Below are 16499 nucleotides of genomic sequence, written 5' to 3' on the forward strand. Positions count from 1 at the left end.
GAAAAGGAGAAGCCTTTGCAGGGATACAAAAGCCAGGAAAAAATATTTAAACCACAGCACCATGGTGCTTTAGTTAATGTGACTTGCATCTTATTTTTTCCCCATGTCAATACAGTAATTCCATGGGTGACAGACGAAGTAATTTACTACTTTTCACATAATTGCTGTAAATTAAGTATTTCAATTTATATTAGGAATGACAATAAATTTTAAGACATTTAAACAAAAAATTTCATGGGCCTACCTGCATGACTGAGAACTCTAATCTGACTAAAGTCAGGAACATGAACACAAGAAGAATCCGTCCACCCAACATGAGGTACGTCTTTGGCTTGTTCTCCCCCAAGGAAGGAACACCAGCAAAGATTGTACGAGCTTCTTTCTTACTCTCTGCCAAAACAAGAGCTAAGCCGCCCACTAGAGCCAAATTTCGAAAGAGGAACTGCAAATCCCACAGAATCTGATAGGCTATGGTCTGTAAAAGAAAGAAAATCATAATTAATACTGTATTCTGCAGATACGTACTGTATATCAGCACAATATTTCATTTGATTGTTTTATTCAAAGCAAAGTTTAAAAGAAGCCCATTCCCATTTTTTTTTTTCTGTCAAACTCTGAACTTAAACAATACCTTGCACAGCACTAATGAATATTCTCTCATATTTAACCCTTAAAACTGTATATGATGTATGGCACATGCATCCAATGTTGTATGCCAAATTTTTCCTGCCTTCAAATTTGCTGCCATCTGCCATCTTAGGCCTAGGCCTGTTCATGGAGTGGGCTGAGGGGGTACTGACCCTCTGAACACCTTCCAGGTACCCTTGTTTATGTCCTGTTTCCCTCCTGAGACCAAGAAATAACTGACCACATGGCAAGTCCCAGGGTATTGTGGGTAACAGCCTCAGATGCAATTTTGAAACAACGGCAAGGAGACACCAGAGCTTTACTAGAAGTGAAATCTAGCATATTTTATATGTTGGAGATGACAATGATGTTCTGAAGAGAATTTATCCGATTTTGAAAATAATGAGGATGTTTGTGGCAAACAGTGTAATGTTAGTAAAACCCAAAATATAGCAGCAGTGTCAAAGTTTGGCCTAGGTACACAGGCACAGAAGGAAGGTCTCTACCCATGAATGTGATAGTGAAGTGAACAGTTTGAGCAGTGTAATGTAGAATATGCAATGGAATTATTCTATGATGATACTACTAGAAATGCTGGTCATGTGGGAGAAAGCGGTGAAAGTGATTCTGCTGATGCTGGTCTTAGTACCACTGTAGCAGGAGCTGTAGTACCACCAACTGCTTTGTTCCAAACACCACATGTGCACCACTAAGTGGCTGTGACACCAGCTGCTACATCACAAACATCAAATGTGACATCACAAGGTGCCATGACACCAGCGGCAAGCCAAATAAGGAACTCATCATCATCCTCAAGAAACTAATCAAAAAGCCCCAACTCTTTCCCAAGTGGAGTGAGAAGTCAATTTCTGAAGCAGAGTTCTAGTACTGGAAGAGCCTGTTTCCCAATCATTCATAACTGGTTGTTAGTTTAACTGGAGAGAGTTCCGGGGATCAACGCCCCCGCAGCCCGGTCTGTGACCTGGCCTCATGGTGGATCAGAGCCTGATCAACCAGGCTGTTACTGTTGGCTGCACGCAATCCAACGTACGAGCCACAGCCCGGCTGGTCAGGTACCGACTTCAGGTGCTTGTCCAGTGCCTGCTTGAAGACAGCCAGGGGTCTATTGCTAATCTCCCTTACGTATGCTGGGAGGCAGATGAACAGTCTTAGGCCCCTGACACTTATTGTATTGTCTCGTAACGTGCTAGTGACACCCCTGCTTTTCATTGGGGGGATGTTGCATCGTCTGCCGAGTCTTTTGCTTTCGTTGAGTGATTTTCGTGTGCAAGTTCGGTACTAGTCCCTCTAGGATGTTCCAGGTGTATATAATCATTTATATCTCCTGCCTGCATTCCAGGGAGTACAGGTTCAGGAACCTCAAGCGCCCCCAGTGATTGAGGCGTTTCATCTCAGTTACGCGTGCCGTGAAGGTTCTCTACATTTTCTAGGTCAGCAATTTCACCTGCCTTGAAAGGTGCTGTAAGTGTGCAGCAATATTCCAGCCTAGATAGAACAAGCGACCTGAAGAGTGTCATCATGGGCTTGGCATCCCTAGTTTTGAAGGTTCTCATTATCCATCCTGTCATTTTTCTAGCAGATGCAATTGATACAATGTTATGGTCCTTGAAGGCGAGATCCTCCGACATGATCAATCCCAGGTCTTTGATGTTGGTTTTTTGCTCTTATTTTGTGGCCGGAATTTGTTTTGTACTCTCATGAAGTTTTAATTTCCTCATGTTTACCACATCAGAATACAGTGGTCCCTCGTTTTTCGTAATAAATCCGTTCCTGGAGCCGTTACTATAAACGAAATTTACGATTTGCGAATCAATTTTCCCCCATAAGAAATAATGTAAATACAATTAATCCGTTCCTGACACCCAGAAGCATTAAAACAAAAAAATTTTTTACATGAAATATACATGTAGTACATAAACAATACAATGGGAAATGATGAATGAAACATTAACAGCTTAACACTTACCTTTAGTGTATGGGAGACTGGAGGAGGAGAGAGATTGGATTGTTTACAGTTTGGAAGGGGAATCCCCTCCCAGCAACACCTCAGGTACCAATTGCTTCTCTGGGGTTGCTTCTCTTCTCTGTTTCTTAATGCCACTTGGACCACCTTGAGAGTCACTAGTCCTGTCTCGCAAAGTAACTGTGGAGAGAGCTCTTGTTTCTGGCGTCTCTATCACTTCCCTAAAATGGCCCAAGACTTTGTCACTGTACATATTTCTCACCTTCTTTACCACAGGCTTGGCACTAGGAGCTTTCTTTGGAGCCATGGTAGCTTATTTAGTACTTGCAAGCACTAAAATGAGTGGAATATTATGAAATATTTCGTAGGAGCACTTGAGGGGACCTTCACTCACTGGTAAACAATGCCAGACTGGCTGGGTAGGGAGGCCGCCCCGGCTCACACCGTGCATACGCGTCCCAGACGAACTACTATTCGCGAGTCAACTTATGAAAAGCGAGTCCATGTTTATACGAAAATACCCCTATGATTGGCGAAATTTATGATTGCCGAGAACAACGAAAAGCGAGGGACCACTGTACTAGTTGAAATTTCTCATCGTCGAACTTCATATTGTTTTCTGCACCCTATTGAAAGATTTGGTTGATGTCTGCCTGGATCCTTGCAGTGTCTGCAATGGAAGACACTCATGCAGATTTGGGTGTCATCTGCAAAGGAAGACAGGGTGCTGTGGCTGACATCTTTGTCTATGTCAGATATGAGGATGAGAAACAAGATGGGAGCGAGTACTGTGCCTTGTGGAACAGAGCTCTTCACTGTAGCTGCCTCGGACTTTACTCTGTTGATTACTATTCTGTGATCTGTTTGTGAGAAAATTATAGATTCATCTACCAACTTTTCCTGTTATTCCTTTAGCAAGCATTTTGTGCGCTATTATGCCATGGTCACACTTGTCAAAGGCTTTTGCAAAGTCTGTATATATTACATCTGCATTCTTTTTGTCTTCTAGTGCATCCAGGACCTTGTCGTAGTGACCCAGTAGTTGGGACAGACAGGAGCGACCTGCTCTAAACCCATGTTGCCCTGGGTTGTGTAATTGATGGGTATCTAGATGGGTGGTGATCTTGCTTCTTAGGACCCTTTCAAAGATTTTTATGATATGGGATGTTAGTGCTATCGGTCTGCAGTTCTTTGCTATTGCTTTACTGCCCCCTTTGTGGAGTGGGGCTATGTCTGTTGTTTTTAGTAACTGTGGGACGACCCCCGTGTCCATGGTCCCTCTCCATAGGATGGTAAAAGCATGTGATAGGGGCTTCTTGCAGTTCTTGATGAACACTGAGTTCTATGAGTCTGGCCCTGGGGCAGAGTGCATGGGTATGTCATTTATCACCTGTTTGAAGTCATTTGGCATCAGGATAACATCAGATAGGCTTGTGTTTACCAAATTCTGTGGCTCACTCGTAAAAAATTCATTTAGATATTCGACTCTCAGTCTGGTTAGTGGCTCGCTAAAAACTGAGTCATATAGGGACTTGAGTAGCTCACTCATTTCCTTGCTGTCATTTGTGTAGGACCCATCTTGTTTAAGTAGGGGCCCAATCGTGGATGTTGTTCTCAACTTGGATATGGCATAAGAAAAGAAATGCTTTGGATTTCTTTGGATTTCATTTATGGCTTTTAGTTCTTCCCTCGATTCCTGACTCCTATAAGATTCCTTTAGCTTTAGTTCGATGTTTGCTATTTCTCTGACCAGTGTCTCCCTACGCATTTCAGATATATTGGCCTCTTTTTAGCTGCTCTTATTATTTTCAGTCACCTGTAAAGAGAGCTCCTGTCTCTTTCTATTTTACATCTACTCCTTTTTCTTAAAAGAATAAGCCTTGAGCATACATAGAGTGCCACAGAGTTAATCTGTTCTAGGCATAAGTTGGGGTCTGTGTTGCTTAGTCTGTCTTCCCAGCTTATATCGTTTAGAACTTGGTTTACTTAGTCCCATTTTATGTTCTTGTTACTAAAGTTGAATTTGGTGAAGGCTCCCTCGTGACTGATCTCATTTTGTCGGTCTGGGGCTCCGCGCATACATGTCTGAACCTCGATTATGTTGTGATCTGAATATATTGTTTTTGATATGGTGACATTTTGTATCAGATCATCATTGTTAGTGAAGATGAGGTCTAGTGTATTCTCCAGTCTAGTAGGCTCTATTATTTGCTGGTTTAAGTTGAATTTAAAAGCTTGTGTGTGTGCGAGTTCTCGTCAGAGCTGCCTCCTGGTGTTATCACTGCAACAACATTTGATACATTCCTCCACTTTAGGTGCCTCAAGTTGAAATCCCACAGGAGCAAGATGTTGGGGGCAGGAGCTGGAAGATTTTCAAGACAGTGGTCAATTTTCAACAGCTGTTCCTGGAATTGCTGGGACGTTGCATCCGGATGCTTGTAGACTACCACAATGACTAGGTTTTGGTTCTCGATCTTTACTGCTAAAACTTCCACTACGTACATCATTTGAGGCATTAAGCAGTTCTGTGCAAATAAGTGACTCTGCGATATACAGGCCAACCCCCCTCCCTCCCTTTTGCCTGTTCACTCTGTCGCATCTGTATAGGTTGTAACCTGGGATCCATGTTTCGTTGTCCAAGTGATCCTTTATGTGGGTCTCTGTGAAAGCCACGAACATTGCATTTGCCTCTGCAAGCAGTCCACGGATGAAAGGTACACCTACCATCCGACTTACGACCTGCTCGACATGCGTCCACTCGACTTACAATCGTGCATCTGGCAGCTGGGCTGGGCCGGCTGATGCATACCTCTGTACAATATTTGACAATACTCGGGGTGGCAATGTGTCATGCAGGCAGCATCAGTTTGAGTAACCCTGTCCTATCAGCAGCATCATACTGTATTAACTGTACTAACTGGACATTAAATTTCACCATGGCCCCTAAGATGAAGTCTGAATCTTGCACTGGAGATTGTGGCAAGAAAGGCTCTTACTCTCGAGCTCTCTATTTGTTTTCAGTGTTGCACAAACCTGTCTGTATCTGTCTGCCAGTATATCTGTGTCTGTATCTCTGTGTCTGTCTACCTGTGTATCTGTCTATTTCTGTCTACCTGTGTGTGTGTGTCTGTCTACCTGTGTGTCTGTCTACCTGTGTCTCTCTCTGTCTACCTGTGTGTCTCTGTCTACTTGTCTGTCTCAGAGCCACTCATTAAGAGTAATTCATCTTGAAGACACTATGTTAATAATAATAATCACTGAGGCGCATTAAATGTTTATAAAACGTTAATATAGACATTTTGCTTAATCCATCTATGATTTTTTTTTTCAAAATTATACAATAAACATGCTACATAACATATAACATATAAATTAACAAACATGAGATGTTTTTCTGGTCGGCTTAACAGAGTGAACAAAAACCATTCATGTCCAGGCTGGTAACAACGTTTGTTTACATAACTCACAAACCTTCTACCTCTCATTCTCTCTCTCATTTATTCATTTAAATCTTGTTTACTCACCTCTCACTCTACATTAAGACTACAGATATTTTAAGGTAAGTAATGAGTGTACACGATTATTATAGTGTAATAATAAAAATATTAATATTAGTACATATGTATTATTGTAATAATAATAATAATAATTATTAATATTATTATTAATTTTGGGCACTGGAGCACAGATCCACTGTATAGCACTGTCTGGATTTTTTTAGGTTATCCTAGGTAATTTATACTATGTATGATAACTTCACTTACGTGTACCTGTGAGAGAGAGATACAGAGAGATACAGAGAGACAGACAGAGACAGAGACAGAGACAGAGACAGAGACAGAGACAGAGACAGAGACAGAGACAGAGACAGAGACAGAGACAGAGACAGAGACAGACAGAGACAGACAGAGACAGACAGAGACAGAGACAGAGACAGAGACAGCCAGAGACAGAGACAGCCAGAGACAGAGACAGAGACAGAGACAGAGACAGAGACAGACAGAGACAGACAGACAGAGACAGACAGACAGAGACAGAGACAGACAGAGACAGACAGAGACAGACAGAGACAGACAGAGACAGACAGAGACAGACAGAGACAGACAGAGACAGACAGAGACAGACAGAGACAGACAGAGACAGACAGAGACAGACAGAGACAGACAGAGACAGACAGAGACAGACAGAGACAGACAGAGACAGAGACACACACACTCAGCCAACCAACCTCCCACCCACCCGGCCAGCCGGATACGTATTACACCTTCCAGAGTTGTTTCTCTTTACTTAGGGTATAGGTTATACTACATTCTGGTAGGATGACACTACCAGTGGTATTCTCCCATTCCACTGTGTAAACAATACATAAAGATAACAGTATCATATGATATTGTATGCCATGTAAAATTTACAATACAGTTCACTACCATGTATACATTATATACAGTGTATAAATAATTAAAATATAACAATAGAAGTAAATTATGGTAAAAAGAATAAAATAATGATTGTACATTTCATTACAGTACTATGTAGGTAGTTTAGGAAGGAAATGTTTGACATTATGCCCTACCCAGTATGTCGGCAATTTTCAAAGGTTCGACTTGTGTTCATTTTGACTTATGACTGGTTGGTCGGAACCATGCTTGGTCGTAAGTCGGATGATAGATGCATTTTGTTGTTCGTTGCTGGCTTTAGACCCTGTATATTTGCAAAGAAGAATGTCATCGGACTGGTGGTATTGGTGGTACTGGGGGGGGAATTTTTTCCGGCACTAATATCTGTATCTGTTGGAGTGGAGGCCATCGACTGTGGTTCCACTCCAGAAATGACGATTTGGTGTACAATTTCTGCCATTTCCTGCCATTTTTTTTTTCTTCCTGGCACTAAAAAAACCTCTTCCTCTTGAGTGGCTGTGGCTACCCAGGTTTTCCCATGGCCTGGATGTTTTGTATCTTTTTGTCCCCTTCAGATGGTGTGCCTGGCAAGTTATAGCACTGTCTTTCCTGTACTAAAGAGGAACACATTTCAATGTGAAAAAGCTTACATGAAGGGAGTTTGCATTTTCCTGTTGTCATATGGGCATGGCATTTTCTAGGGTGGTCAAAGTTGCACGTCCCATCTGCTTTTCCAGATTTCCCATGCCTGCAGATACCAAGTGCATAATTTGTGCACAGGCTTTGTTTCTGTTTGCCTTGAGTTTTAGTGACTATTCCTCGTTGGTGCACGTTTTCCTGTCTCATTCCTATCCTCACTAGTACTAACAATGGAGCTCTCACCAGTTGTTTCTGGTAATATATCCTCAATTGCCAGTAAAGTCCCTTTGCTTGCTATCTCCTGTGATATTACTAGTTTGTAATATTGGTTCTATCTTGTCCTTGACTACACTTGTTTCCCCACTACAACTCCTGTCTCCCTCGAGGCCATTTATATGCATTCCCTCATGCATACATTTACTGTCTACCTGAACAGCACTTCCAGTCCAACAGTTACTGTCTACCAGGACAGCATCTCCAGCCTCACCATTACTGTCTACCAGGACAGCACTTCCAGCCCCACATTTACTGTCTACTAGGGCAGCACTTCCAGCCTTACAGTTTCTGACTACATGGCCAGCACCAAGGGCGATAACCATCCAGCCCAGACTTTTTATTTTCCCATCTGTTATAGAATGCTTCCAGGTTTTCTATGAAGGCTGCTTTGATGTTATCCTCTTTCAATACCAATGTGATTTTAGTCCAAAGATTGATCTCATTTGGGCATACCCAAAAACACTTCCCCAATTTAATACTGCTTGTAGATAATTCTTGGATATCTGCATGAGGGGCGTGACACCAATTTTCACAAAAGTGGCAAGTAATCCATGTAGAAGCCTGTTTGTTTGATTTACTGCAGACTACACAGAATTTTATAATGTGATTTCAATTTTGATTTACTGTAATTCTACTAGTAACCCCTTGAATATTCTAATAACCTCCTTAAAGTGAAGATCTGGCTATTTGTATTTCTATTTCTAACTGTACTTGTATATTAGGACAGGCTTACCGCTCTACGCTTCTGCTTTATAGTTATTGTTTGTGTTTGATAAGGGCACCTAATCATAGTAATAATAACTGTATTCTGAAATGACAATCTTTTTCCAAAGGTAATGAAACCAAAAGTATGAAATTTCCTGGAAAACTTACAGAATTACAGTCTTGCAAAAGTTAGAGGTCTCTACGATATTTACACTGGTGATTTCCCCCACTTTGTGCCCTATTTTTTTCAAATTCAAAGTTTTATTCTCTATAAAGATTACAATGTTGAATTTACAGAATTTGGTTGTTGTGTGGTTTACATGTAGATAAATAATGATTACAGAGTGTACCACTAGAACGCCTAGCATGGCTAGGCATTTCGGGCAGACTTAGTTTAATTCTTTATTTTAAAATATTACAAATTATGAGGTAAGTTGGTATTATGGCTAAGTGACTAAATACTAGTTTGAGAGTTTAGCAATGTGAATGCTTCTGTTTTGGCACAGTACATAGTTTCAGTATTGGAGTATCATAGGATTCATTATTTTAAGATTGAGAGTAATATTTCTGTTTATGGTCAAATGGGTGAGTGAGTGTAAGTGTGAACCACCAGGTGGTATTTGTGTAGTTAGTTGATGGGGTTTATCAGGGAGATAAGATGTTTTCTAATGGTAGTTTTGAAGGTGATGAATGTTTCTGCAGTTCTAGAGTTCTCAGGTAGGGTGTTCCAGATTTTAGGGCCTTTGACATACATTGAATTTTTGTAAAGGTTTAGTCGGACATGGGGAATGTCGTAGAGATGTTTGTGTCTGGTGTTATGCCTGTGGGTTCTGTCACAACTATCAAGAAAGCGTTTTAGGTCAAGGTTGATATTGGAGTTTAAGGTCCTGTAGATGTAGATTGCACAGTAGTAAGTGTGGATGTACTGAACAGGGATTAAGTTTAGATCTATGAAGAGTGAGGGGGTGTGTTGCCAGGGATGGGATTTAGTGATTATTCTCACTGCAGCTTTTTGTTGGGTTATTATTGGCTTTAGGTGTGTTGCTGCAGTTGATCCCCAAGCACAAATAGCATAGGTGAGGTATGGATAAATAAGTGAGTGGTATAGTGTGAGAAGGGAATTTTGCGGCACGTAGTATCGTATCTTGGAGAGGATCCCAACTGTTTTGGATACTTTTTTTGGTTATGTGTTGGATATGGGTGCTGAAATTCAGGTTGTTGTCAAGGTATAGGCCTAGGAATTTGCCCTCATTACGTCTGGTAATTAGTGTGTTGTCGATCTTAATGTTAATTTGTGCATCTCCTGCTCTGCTACCAAACATAATACTGTATAGTAGGTTTTGTCAGTGTTAAGCGTAAGTTTATTGGCTGTCATCCAAGTCGATATTTTGATCAGCTCCTCGTTAACAATGGTGTTGAGGGTGGCAAGATTAGGGCGAGAGATAACATAAGTCGTGTCGTCAGCAAAGAGAATGGGTTTCAGGTGTTGGGATACGTTTGGAAGATTATTGATGTATACGAGGAAGAGCAGGGGACCAAGGACACTTCCCTGCGGAACTCCAGTATCAAGTGGCCGTGTTGTTGATGCTGTGTATTTAACCCTTTCAGGGTCCGTCCCGTAGATCTACGGCTTTACGGTGAGTGTCCAAACCGTAGATCTACGCAAAAATTCTAGCGCCATCAAATTTAGCGCGAAAGCACACATAGGCCTACATGCGAGAGAATGGGTCTGCGCCATGGGTGTGCGCCATAAACAAAATCTAGGCGCCTGCATAGCATTGTGGGAACGCCGGCTCAGTCACCCTTGTTCACCATGCCTCGTCGCAAGTCGGCTCTCACTCCCCGGAAAATTGGGACTCTCCTCTTCCTGTCTGATAGTTCTGACACTGATGGAAGTGGAAATGAAGACGAATTCTACGGCTTTGATAAGTTAGTGACCGAAAATAATGACCAGGATATCGATAATAGTGCAGAAAACCCCGACGATCCTCGACCTTCTACCTCTGGTGTGGGCACTCGTGACTCACGGTCGGGTGTTCCTAAACGTAAGAGAAAACTAATATTTTCGCGTGGTCAGGCCTCTGACTTTAGTAATGACGATGATTCTGACGTGGATTGTGATTTTATTGCGCTCGACGATCATTCGAGTAGTGATAGTGAGGAATCATTCACCAGTGAAGCGTCGGTATGTTCGCCGCCGCATGCGCTCGGGTAGTGTACCCTATGCTGTGCCCAGGGGACGGAGTACATCCCGGAGTACATCCCATGGCCCTACACCCGTTTTAGGTAGTGATAGTGAGAATGATGTGGCTACACATGGCATGGATGAGCCACAGGCATCAGTGGATGGTGTTAGTGGTGCTGGTGGTGGTAGTGGCACCGCCATGCGTGACTCACCGTGCCACGTGGGGACCCATGCTGCTGACTCGTCAGTTCAAGGACAAAGCGGAGCGTCAGCCACCAGCCCGCCACAACCACAACCACCCGTACAACCAGCCTATGATGTCCAGTATCCACCAGAAAACCGTATGTGGGATTGGCAGCAAAATCCCAATTTTGTTCCCAAGCCTCACCACTTTGAGGACTCTCAAAGTGGAATTCTACCTACCTGTCCCCTTGGAACCACAGCCAATGAACTGGAATTCTTTGAATTATTCTTTGACCAGCCATTGATGGAAATTATTGCCAGGGAAAGTAATAAGTATTTTCAGTACACCATGGCAAATACGATCTTATCACCACAGTCAAGACTACACAGGTGGAAAGAGACGACTGTTGCAGAAATGTATTTGCTTTTTGCAACAATAATGCTTATGCCTCACGTCTATAAGCATAATATAAAAGCATACTGGTCCACAGATCGGCTAATTTCTACCCCGGTCTTCAGTGAAATAATACCAGTGAACAGGTTTATCTTACTGTTACGTATGTTGCACTTCTCTGACAAAACCAGGCCTGACAGAAGTGACAGGTTATACAAGATTAGAAATGTTTTCATGTATCTCAAACAAAAGTTCAGGATATACTTTTATCCATTCAAGAATCTTGTAATTGACGAGTCTTTGATTTTGTTCAAAGGTAGACTGTCATTCAAGCAGTATATACCGAGCAAGAGGAACCGCTTTGGTATAAAACTGTTTGTACTCTGTGATTGTGACAGTGGCCTGGTGTTGGATATTGTATACACGGGTAGTAAAACATTGAAAGATACCAAGATGTTATTGGGTATCTCAGGTGACGTAGTGAGAAACATGATGGCACCTTATCTTGGTAAGGGGCATACATTATATACCGATAACTGGTACACAAGCCCATTACTCAGTGATTTCATGCGAGTGAACAAGACAGATGTGTGTGGCACAGTGCGTTCTAATCGTAAACATATGCCCAGGCTCAACGCAGGTGTTTGTGGTGATGACGTGCAGGTGTTTACTGCCAATGACATCATGGCATTACGGTGGCATGACAAACGAGATGTCACATTGTTGACAACCACTCACAGTAATGAAATGCAAGACAGTAGCAAAGTTGATCGAGTGACTAATGAACGTATTCGAAAACCAGTGTCAGTGATTGATTATACACAAAACATGCGCTTGGTTGACAAGTGTGACATGCAGATTGGTTTTGTTGACTGTGTTCGTAAGAGTTACAAGTGGTACATGAAACTTTTCTTCCATCTCATGGACATTTCAATGCTCAATGCATATAATATGTACCAAATAAAGACTGGTAACAGACCACCGTATGGTGAATTTTGTCTGTTGTCAGACAACTCATAATGAAGTACCAGGTAACAACACCTGCAATACAACATGGTCCTCGAATTCCTCAGGATATACCCAAGCGTTTGAGGAGAGAAGGTGATCATTTCATAATACAGCTTCCTTCAACTCAAAAGAAATTTGCTCAGAAGAGATGCATTGTCTGTGCACAAACAAAACGACGGCAACAAAGACGCAAAGACACTCGGTTTATGTGTGAGGAATGTAAGGTGCCTCTGTGCATGGTGCCTTGTTTCAAGGAGTTCCACAAGCTCCAGCAGTTCTAAAACCATGTCCAGTGATTGTAAATATGTAAATATATGATAGAACATTAGTATTATACAATATTTGTGCATGTTTATTGTAATAAACAACAGTGGTAAACAATAATATGATAATAACTTTAGTGCGGTTATTGTGTTCAATACAGTGAGTTTATATATATCAATTATATACAGGCCCCAAAAGTTAGTAGGAATAGAAAAAAATTGGAAAAGAAAAAACAACTAAAACAAAATAATATAATACGCGTATGTGGAATTCGTCGATGTTGCCACCACCACATCATTTTCTATAAACTTCTTGGCACTGTATCTCGGTAAGTACTGATCAGATTCTTATTTTTTTTTTTTGTTTTATTACCTTCACAAAAATATGCTCTTTAATTCTGTAAGAAAAAATAATTTTTTTTTTTTTCAAAATTTCTTGGACACTGGTGCGTGACTTCAGATTTTGGCCTTGGACCCTGAAAGGGTTAATGGTAACATACTGATACCTATTAGTAAGGTAAGATTTGAAATAAGCAAGCGCATGGCCTCTTATACCGTAATGGTCAAGTTTGTGGAGTAGGATGTCGTGGTCTACTGTGTCAAAAGCTTTTCTAAGGTCAACAAAAATTCCTAGTGGATATTCCTTATTTTCCAATGCTGTGTAAAGCAGATCTAGCATTTTTATGATTGCATCATTAGTGCTTTTATTTTTCCTAAATCCAAATTGGCATGGGTTGAGTATGTTTTGTGCTGTTATAAATGAATATAGTCTCCTGTGCACGAGTTTCTCAAAGATTTTGGATAGCAATGGTAAGTTTGATATTGGCCTATAGTTGTTTAAGTCTGTAGGGTCACCACCTTTATGTATTGGTGTAACCCTTGCCATCTTGAGTAGTTTCGGGAAGGTGCTAGTTTCTAGTGACTTGTTAAAAAGTAATGAAATAGCATGCGAAAGGATATGGGCCGCTCGCTTGTACAGTAATGGTGGGACATTAGACAGATTCCCCGAGTTGTTTTTAAGTGACTTTATAATCTCGGTGACTTCCGAGGGCTCAGTTGGTGCAAGATAGAAGTAATTTGGGAAATTCCCATCTAGGTAGTCCCCGGCATGGGCATTAGTATGTGGGATTTTATTGGCGAGATTAGATCCTATGGTTGAGAAGAAGTCGTTTATCTTGTTAGCTGTGTCAGTGGGATGTAGTGGTGTTTCATTAGGTTTAGTTAGGACAATATTCTTGGGTTTTTTTCAGTTTGTGGGTCCCTAGAATCTGAGAGTGTTTTCCAGGTCTTTTTTATATCTCCTCTAGTGTCTGTGAATCTACTGTAGTAGTATAGTTGTTTGGCTTTCTTTATTACTTTGGTGAGAACTGATGAATAGTGTTTAAGAATATCTTTGTGTATTAAGCCCTGTCTATATTGCTTTTTATATTGGTGTTTCTTGTCAATGGATTTCAGAATGGTGCTGGTTAGCCATGGGCAACCAAGCCGTTTGTTTGTGATCTGTTTCGTTTTTATAGGACAATGTTTGTTGTATAGTCTAAGTAATTTGTTAAGAAAAATGTCTGTCCAGTCATCAATACCATTGGCCTTGGAGAATTCTGTAGGCCAGTCAACAATCTCTAGGTCAGTTGTGAACTTCCTTATTGAGGCCTCGTCATGGAGTCTAAATGAGACTTTGTTGTATTCAAGTGGTGGTTTATTAATGTTTGTCAGGAGGAAGGTAGGGTAGTGGTCTGTAGTGCTATCTGTGATTATCCCTGATTTAAGGGGGGCTAGTATATTGGTCCACATGTGGTCTATTATGGTTGCACTTGTCTCAGTGAGCCTGGTTGGTTTAGTTATTGTTGGTATGAGAAGTGTGTTGTTCATATTGTTGATGAAATCAGTTACAGGCTGATCATCTAGTAAGCCAAGGTTGATGTTGAAGTCTCCAGCTAGGAGAAGGTGGTGCTTATTCATTTGTCTGTTTGTTATTAGTGACTTTAATTTCTCACTGAAATTTGGGATGTTTATGTGAGGTATCCGGTAAATGGCACCGATTGTTATAGGTGTCTTAAGGTTTTTTTACAGTAAAATTAGCAAAAATGTATTCCCCATATTCATCACTAAAGCAAGTGGTGCTAATACAAGATAATTGGTTAGAGTAATAGATTGCAATACCACCCCCAACTTGGTTTGGTCTGCAGTTGTGAATTGCTGTGTATCCTGGTAGAGGGTAGATATCTATTGTGTCCTGCTTAAGCCAGGTCTCAGTAAGAATAATGCAGAAGGGTGTCTTTATTGATTCAAGGAGTGCCAGGAGGTCATCATAGTGTTTGCTTAAGGACCTGATGTTGTAGTTAAGTACTGATAGGCTTTTAGCATTGTTTAGGATAGTGCTGGCTTGTGATGCTGTGTAATAAAGGCAGTTACTTTCTAATAGGTTTTGATTGGGTGTCAGATTATGAAGGTTTAGATCAGGGTCAACGTGATCAATCATCTTCTAGGTTTAAATTATGGTTATTTATATCCTGAGTTGTGTGTTGAGTTCTAGTACTGATATCTGTAGTGGTAGGAAGTTTGGATAAGTATATAGCTAGAGTATTTTGGTCATATAGAGTATAGTCACTACTACACATAATGAAGTTGATGTTGTCTGTGTGTTGTGCTGGAATGAACTAAAGTACAACTAGGTATAAACTAGTAATATAAAAATACAAATTAAAAATAGCACCAGTCCCTCACTAGTAATCGCAATATGGTCTAATATAATGAATTTGGTATTGACTATAGTACAACTGAGTTTAATCTAATAATATAAAAAAGGCACAAGACTCTCAATTGTAATTGCACTAAGGTGTTATATAAGTTGTTTACAAGAATTAGAGTATAACTAGATTTAAATTGACAAGATAAAATATACAAGTTAAGGTAGCAAAAGAATAAAAAAAGTAGAAAAAAAAAAAAAAGATATATGAGGTAGTTGGTACTAGTTAGCAAAAGATAGTTAAGGGCCTTGAACAATAATATAATTGAAATATACACTAATTGCACACACAATATAGTCACTAAGATATGAAAACAATCTTAGAGTAGGAATTATAATATAAACTTGTAATATAAAAATACAAATTGAAATGGTACTTGCAATTGCACTAGGGTCTGGTATAGGTTGTTGAAAAGATCAAGAGTATAACTAGATTTAAATTGACAAAATAAAATTCACAATTAAAGTACCAAAAGAATAATAGTGAAAAATAACAACGGTAATGTCTAGGTAATAATATGATAGTAAGATGGTAGACAGGTACACAGGTACAAAGGATAATATAAAGGTTGGAGTAGAATATACAAACTTGAAAATTTGGCAACAAAACGTTATGGGAAGTATATTATTATTATTATTATAATCAAAAAGAAGCGCTAAGCCACAAGGGCTATACAGCGCTGCAGGGTAGGGAAGGAAGCGAGGGTATTGGATGGCAGAAGGGAGGAGGGATGATCAGTAGGGTACAGAAAACAGCAGGGCAGGGGATAGTACAGGGGTAGGGGGTAGCAAGAGATTGAAGTAGAAAGGGCTGAAGGTATCAGAATTTGTGAAGTAAGTCAGTTGTTGTCAAAAAGTCAATGAGAGAGTCTGGATGAAAGGTGGGTCCATCAGCGAGAAGGGAAGGTAAAGAGAGAGCAGCAGAGCGAAGACGACAACGGAGGTAAATTCTGCGTGCTCGTTGATAAAGTGGGCAGTCCAACAGAATGTGGCTGACTGATAATGGAACTTGGCAATTCTCACAGAGAGGAGCAGGGCGCCTCTCCATGAGATATCCATGAGTAAGACGAGTATGGCCAATGCGAAGACAGG

The 16499-nt window shown here is 40.7% G+C and overlaps 1 protein-coding gene across 2 annotated transcripts in view; it reads right to left on the reverse strand.

Annotated features, from left to right (window-relative positions):
• The window catches only part of Surf4 (Surfeit locus protein 4), a 142233-nt gene that overhangs the window by 76236 nt on the left and 49498 nt on the right, over nucleotides 1-16499 (reverse strand). For both annotated transcript variants that reach the window (XM_070089633.1, XM_070089632.1), the window contains exon 3: nucleotides 245-475. In XM_070089633.1, the coding sequence (XP_069945734.1) occupies nucleotides 245-475 (231 nt within the window). The remainder of the gene's footprint in view (nucleotides 1-244; nucleotides 476-16499) is intronic.

The sequence above is a fragment of the Cherax quadricarinatus genome, chromosome 29 (genome assembly GCF_038502225.1).
Source record: "Cherax quadricarinatus isolate ZL_2023a chromosome 29, ASM3850222v1, whole genome shotgun sequence".
Taxonomy (NCBI): Eukaryota; Metazoa; Arthropoda; class Malacostraca; order Decapoda; family Parastacidae; genus Cherax; species Cherax quadricarinatus.